The following is a 6,990-nucleotide window of genomic DNA, read 5'->3' on the forward strand; positions in this document are numbered from 1 at the left end:
TACATGCCCTTGACCAGAATGGAACCTGGGACCCTTCAGTCCTGGGGTCCATGTTCTATCCACTGAGTCAAACCACTGAGGGCTCATATACACGAATTTTAAAAGAACATATGAATTTTAAAAGAACTGGGGAGACTTCCAGTGAAGTTGGCAGTGTAGGTAAACCTGTGCTCGCCTCCTCCCACAGTCATATCAGCATGACAACTACATTACAGAGCCCCCTGAAGGCTAGCTGAACAGAAGGCTTATAACTAAGAAAATAAAGAAGAAGCCCTGCTGAGACTGACACTGGCATGTCCAAGCAAATCAGGTTGATTTCCTAGAAAAATCAGCACATCTACTTATCTAACACCTCTACCACATGCTGGAATCTGCTTACAGTTAGCAACAGAAACAATTCTCAGGGACAGGGGACAAAACCAGATGAGAGACCCTTGACCTAGGGAAGTGAATGGACTGAAATTTATCACAAGGTATCTCCACCAAGAAGCTGAAAGCTTGTTACCACTGTTCATAAAAAGGAGTCCCTCCAATGGCCCCCCAGGAGGAGTATGTTGGCCTGGCCAGCATCTCCCCTCCCCCATGGTCCCTCAGGATGGTGTTCTGTGTTGTCTAAGCCCCTCCCATGCTACTATTGGCTAGAGGAGGGCCTTGCTGAGCAAACAAAGCAGAGGGTGTGGCCCCTCAAGGGGTGGGGAGCTGTATAAATAGGGAGTTTAGGTGGCCTCAGGCGGACCACTAAAGACACTGACATGGCAAAGGTGACCAAGAAACTCACAAGCGCCTAGGACTTGTGGGAAATCCAACCCTAAGCCGCCAAGGGAGGAGTCAGAGGAAGGCCACCCGTCCACTGAGGTCCAGAGGCGGAGGCAAGATGGCCAAGACAACCACGAGGGTAAGAAGAGCCCATCAAGGGAGTTCAAGGAAAAACACCTCTCCCAAAACTCCCGGACTTAAGGTCAAGTCTAAGAAATCAAGACACCTTGCCCTTCACGACCATGATCCCAAAGTGAAGGAGACACGGCACCGAAACGAACATGAGCCCAGGACAACCGTGAAGGCGAAGAGACCCCTTCCGGGCAGCTCAAGGAAGAAAGCCTCTCTGAGAACTCCCCGTCCTTCAACCAAGTCTAAGAGATCGAAAGGCCCCATCCTCTATGGCCATTACCACAGGCTGCAAGAGACACTGAAGCGATACGAAAACGAGACAGAGGAAGACCAGGAGCAGAAGCCCACCACTTCGAACAGCTTCTGGGCCAACTGGGGCTTCTGAGGGAGCCCAGGACCCTCACGACTCCCTGCAAAATCTCTCAGGCCTGGCCGCTGAGGAATGGCCAGCTACGTGGACATGGAACCAGGCACCAACTGGGTACACCCAGGGGGATGAGGAAAATAAAAGAGTGAGAGAATCTTCCTGGAAGTCATTTTTTCTTCTAGCCACGGCTGGTCTCATGAGGGTTCTAGGACCATTTTTTCCTCTCATAATGTTAAAGCTGACCAGTGAGAAAAGGGACACTAGAGAGGCAGGAAGGGACGTTGGAGAGAAAAATAAGAGAAAGGGGAAAGGGAGGGAGGGCTATGAGATAAGACATAGTATGGAAGGGGGGGGGTGTGATATGAAAGAAGTAGATAGAAAGTTTAGGAGAAAGATGAAGGATAAGAAAGAAGGAATAAGTAACTTATAATATAGCCTTGGTTGAAGAAAAAATTACAGCTCTGACCGGTTTGGCTCAGTGGATAGGGCATTGGCCTGCAAACTGAAAGGTCCCAGGTTCGAATCAGATTAAGGGCAGGCATGTATCTCCTTTGTAAGCACATCCCCAGTAGGGGGTGTGCAGGAAGCCACTAATCAATGTTTCTCTCTCATTCATGTTTCTAGTTCTCTATCCCTCTCCCTTTCTCTCTGGAAAAAAAAAAATCAATAACATATATTTCTTAAAAATTATAAATTACAGAATGCCATTTGACTCTATTATAAAAATAAAATTCCAAAGAAAAAACAAAATGAACAAAATAGAAACAGACTTGTAGATACAGAGAACAGACTGTGGGTTGCCAGAGGGGAAGATTGGGAGTTTGAGTGAAAAAGGTGACAAGATTAAGAAGTACAAAATACATGGGGATGTAAAGTAAAGCTTAGGAAATAGAGTCAATAATATCGTAATAAATATGTATGGGGCCAAGTGGGTACTAGAATGATCAGGGGGCTCACTTAATAAACTATATAATGTCCTGACCACTATGCTTGCATACCTGAATTTAATATAAAATAATATTGAATGTCAACTGTAATTGAAAAATTTAAAAGAATGTATTTTCACATCAATAGCTGCCAAGACATGTCTTTGTTTTTAACCATACATTTTATTTATGCACATTTAACCCCACATTTATTGGTGAGTGTTTAGGGAATTTGCTTTTTTTAATATTATGAGAAATTTTATGGTAAATAAATAAAATTAAAAAAATCCTGAAGCAAAGCCACAGCCATTGCAACAAAGACAAGCAATTTTTTTTTTAAAATCCCACTTGAAAATTCCAAGAGGTTATCGAAGTATCCCTTAGCCAACGGGTACTTGGAACAGTTTTTCAGCAATCAAAACCAAACTTAGAGCTAGAGAGGGAGTGTGAGAAAAGACAGAACTGAAAAGAGGAGGAAAGAAAAACGAGGAGAAAGAACAATAGGAGGGAAGAGGGCGAGTGAAAGCCAGGAACCAAACAAAAGCTGGAATCTTTGTTTTACGAAGCACTAATAACTTACAAGGGGTTATTTGTCATGGCTGAGCTTAGAGAGGCATTCTCCTGTATTAACAGGAGACCGAAACTTCTAGAGTCATTGGCTCAGAGTGTTTTTAAAATGTGCCTTCACCCAGAGGACAGTGACCCAAGTTGACAGGCGAGCGCACTCTGCCAGGGGAGAGGACGGGCCCTCAGCCCCCGGTTCCCATGCTCGTTGCTGCCCTGCTCCTGGCCAGAGATCTCTCTGGGGACCTGAAGCCTTTGAAGTGCAGAGCAGTTTGGGATGGAGGAGGAGGACTGGCTGAGGAAAAGAGAACAAGAATTTATTATCAGGACCTTTGGGGGGTTTCGTATAAAAGCCCTAAATTAATTTTTAATACTTACGAAATTCTGCGCTGTCACCCACTTGCTTTATTGCTTTGGTGTTTGTTGAGCTCTTTACATATCACAAGAGGCCAATCTCTGATCTTTGCAATTTCATTAAATAATGGGAGGGGGGGAGGAGAGGGGGTGTGCTTCAAACTTTAGGATGAGTCCAAAGGAAGCACGAAACAGGGCACTATCACCCACTCCCCATCTATGGAAACCTGGAAATGCGTTGGCATTTTGTGAGCCATCTGGAATGGCCCCCATTAAGGCATTACACTGCCCTCTTCCAATCTGCCCTCTGCCTTGTCTTGTAGCCACAGTGAGGTCCCGTGCCTGCCCATTCTATCCTCAAATACACCATCAGCCATGCCTCCTGCCATGCCCAGCCTCACTGACCTGCTCACAACCCTCCTCCCCTCTGGCAACCCTCAGTCTGTTCTTTGTATCTATGAGTCTGTTTCTATTTTGTCCATTTTGTTTTTTCTTTGGGATTTTATTTTTATCATTGAGTTGAAGGGCATTTTATAATTTGTGTATAATAAGGTAGCCTCCTCCGCCGGGTTGCAGTGTAGCCCTCACTTCCAGACCAGCCAGGTGATGGTAGGTCTCCTCTCAATGCTTGGGTCCACAAAGCCCCCTTTGCTTACATGTCCAATGTATCACATGGTTGTCCCCCTCCCCCTCCCACCAGAACATACGGTTCTTGAAGCCAGGCACTGTTAGCTATGGTCTCTTCAGCATGTAGCCTGGTACCCGAGCCAAATACTCTTTGTGTTAATAAGCGAATGGGATTTTAAATCAGTCTCTATTCTAAAATGCATGTTCTCTCTGCTTTATCACAGTGCTCAAGGTCCTGTCTGCTAGAATGGTGCAAATGACATTAATATTAAAAAAGCAGACTCCTGAATGCCAAACTCAGTCCCAGGAAAGAGCTAATGATCAAATCACACCAAGTTCCCGGAGTAGAATATAATAATTGCCTTTCAGGAACCTAGGAGCTTTTCAGTCATGATTGAGCATGCAAAGTACCATTCCTGCCACTGGGGATGGAGTGGTGAAAATGGCCGTAAAGAAGGCCCAGGCTGTAAGGAGAGTTCCTTTCAGCAGATGGGCAGCTCTTAAACCACGTGCTGCTCTGGTGCTGCGAAAGTATGCAGCAGGGGCGCTCTGTCCAACCTTCCAAAACCAGGACAGCTTGAGCAGACTTTGGAATATTTATAGAAACTAGCGAGGCAAAGAGCACTGGTGAGAGAAAATTTGGGAAGAGAGGAGGGGAGACGCATGTACAAAGGCCCTGAGGCAGAAAGGGGTGTGGGCACGTTTCATGAACAGAAAGATGGTCAGTTCAACTGAGACCCAGAGAGAGGGGAAAAGAATGGCATGAGACGAGGCCTTCTACCCACAGAACGGTTTTTCATATGTACGTTTCAGAGATGCATCCTATATAATAAAACCCAATATGCAAATTGACCAAACGGTAGAATGACCTGTCCCTATGATGTGTACTGACCACCAGGGGGCAGATGCTCAATGCAGGAGCTGCTCCCTGGTGGTCAGTATGTTCCCACAGGGGGAGCACCGCTCAGCCAGAAACTGGGTTCAAGGCTGGCGAGTGCAGTGGCAGTGGAGGGAGCCTCTCCTGCCTTTGCAGCAGCTCTAAGGACCCCTTGAGTGTCCTGGACTTCGAGAGGGTACAGGCCAGGCTGACAGACCCCCACACACACCCAGTGCACAAATGTCATGCACCAGGCCTCTAGTAGATACATAAAGCTGCCTCTTTGTTTTCAATAGGAGCATAGTAGACACACTGTGGTTATACCCTGCATTATTTTAAGGTTGTGTGCTTGGTTTGTTGGCTTGGTTTGGGTTTTGCTATTATAAAAAATGGTTCCAGCCCTGGCCATGTGGCTCACTTAGTGGGAGCATCATCCTGTACACTTACAGGTTGAGGGTTCAATTTCCAATCAGTATATAAACCTAGGTTGCAAGTTATATCCCCAGTTGGGGTACCTATGCTAGGCAACTAATTGATCTTTCTCTCTTTCTGTTTCTCTCTATCTCTCTCACTTTCTCTCTCTCCCTTCTTCTCTCTGTAAAATCAATAAAAACATATCATCTTCAGGTGAGGATTTAAACTAAATAATTAAAATTAAAAAGGGCTCCAGTGCTCTTCCTTATCCACACTGGTAGATCCTTGAGTAGTTGGCTGAATTTAACTGGAGGATAGCAAGTTGCTTGGAGTGGAGGAAGGAGGAGGAATCACCAGAAACACAGAAATAATAAGTTAATGTTAAAGGGGAAAAGTGACTCTTATGAGAGGAATAAATGAGAAGTATTGAGGATCTATGACTAATGTGAGTCTGTAGTACAAATTAGTGTTTATTTGTTACTTTCTGAATCATATTTTCCATCCCTAGCTCAGAGGGGTTTTCAAATTATAGGTCTCCATCTCTGGTGATGGAGATAGCCGAAGACTGTATCTAGATATGGTGGTATGGAATGATGGTTTCAAACTCCTACTTCCATTACAGAGTTTCAGGCTCTGTCACTTACTAGATGTATGACTTGGAGCAAGCTTCTTATCCTCCCCTCATCACAAAAGAGGAGACACAATATTACCACCACACAGGGTCATTGCGAAGGTTGAATGAGACAATCCATGCAAAGTGTGTTTGGATTGTCTCAGTGGGAAGCACTCAGTCAATGGTAGCCATTGTCATTATGTCGCTATTTTGGGCCAGTGGGCAAAATAGCATCCATTTATATAATGCTTCCTTTAGCCCAGACTGGGATCTCGGCATTTGCCTGTGTTAACTCATTTAACCTCACAACAATATGAGGTAAGTACTACTATTGCATTTTTATAAATAAAGAAATTGAGGCCAACAGGACTAAATCACGTAGAATTCATATGTGGCAGAGCCAGGACACGAACAGTTCTCATGTTTGTGAGCAAGTAATGTCCGCAAGCCAGAACCACATAAAGTTACAGCCAGGAAGAAACAGAGGGATGAGCCAACAAACCCCAACATACAGATGAGAACATTGAGACCCAGAGAATTAAAACAACTTGCTTCCTGGTCACACATAGAAGCTGAGGAAGCCCATGATCATGAAGAGTGTATGTGGTGATGGACCATTTGGGAATTATCGCTTACAAATAAACTTTCATTTAGAAGACAAAGACAGGCTGACTTTTGGACATCAAGTAGCTCTTATGCAATGCTGTTTTATGATTTAAATGTTGTTAATCCCAAAGCATATGGATTTGATTTTTTAAAATGTTCCCAAGTCTAACAATGAAGGAAATAAATGAGTCCTACAGAACGAAGTTTAAGGTTGTTGTTGTTTTTTCAAACCCCCAACCCCCAATTTTCTTCTTTTAAGTTTCGGATATTCAGGTAGATTCAGCTCTGCTCTCCATACCCAACCAGCTTGTCAATGTCACTGTAAATTGGACTCTCTTGTCCCTAGTCCCTTGAATGTACACTGTAAATGAATTCCATTTGTTTGTAAAGAAAGCACTGGCTACAAATAAATATTTCCATTCCCAACTCTGATAAGAGTTCATTTTCCTGCCCAGTTTATGATTACTTCTGGACACTCCTGTAAGCACACTCTTAGGTCTACCCAAAAGGACCGTGTGGGATGCACCAGCACACGAAGCACTGTGCTCCAGAAGAGGGGCAAAGAAATAACTAAAGAGAGTTCTCATTCCAGCTCTCCCTCCAGCCTGCAATGTGATGTTAGCAAGTTCTGGAAGCCACCTGGAGTTTGGTTTCCTGACCTATGAAGGTAGACTAAGGTTTGTCCTCTTTGCATCTGAATCTCTGTGAGGACTGAGCTCATGGGTGCAAAAGCACCTTGGATTTTTTAAGCATC

The 6,990-nt window shown here is 44.4% G+C and overlaps 1 protein-coding gene across 1 annotated transcript; it reads left to right on the forward strand.

The window, feature by feature from the left end:
- Positions 1-874: 874 nt before the first annotated feature.
- Positions 875-1,273, forward strand: LOC118717733 (uncharacterized protein CXorf51A). Its single transcript, XM_036436102.1, has one exon. It carries the CDS (start codon positions 875-877, stop codon positions 1,271-1,273), a length of 399 nt encoding a protein of 132 aa, XP_036291995.1.
- The last annotated feature ends 5,717 nt before the right edge of the window (positions 1,274-6,990 follow it).

Source organism: Pipistrellus kuhlii, unplaced genomic scaffold (assembly GCF_014108245.1).
Source record: "Pipistrellus kuhlii isolate mPipKuh1 unplaced genomic scaffold, mPipKuh1.p scaffold_m20_p_13, whole genome shotgun sequence".
Lineage (NCBI taxonomy): Eukaryota > Metazoa > Chordata > Mammalia > Chiroptera > Vespertilionidae > Pipistrellus > Pipistrellus kuhlii.

What these genes read in the sequence shown, in the direction of transcription:
- LOC118717733 (XM_036436102.1), top strand. Translation starts at nt 875, where the DNA reads ATGGCCAAGACAACCACGAGGGTAAGAAGAGCCCATCAAGGGAGTTCA.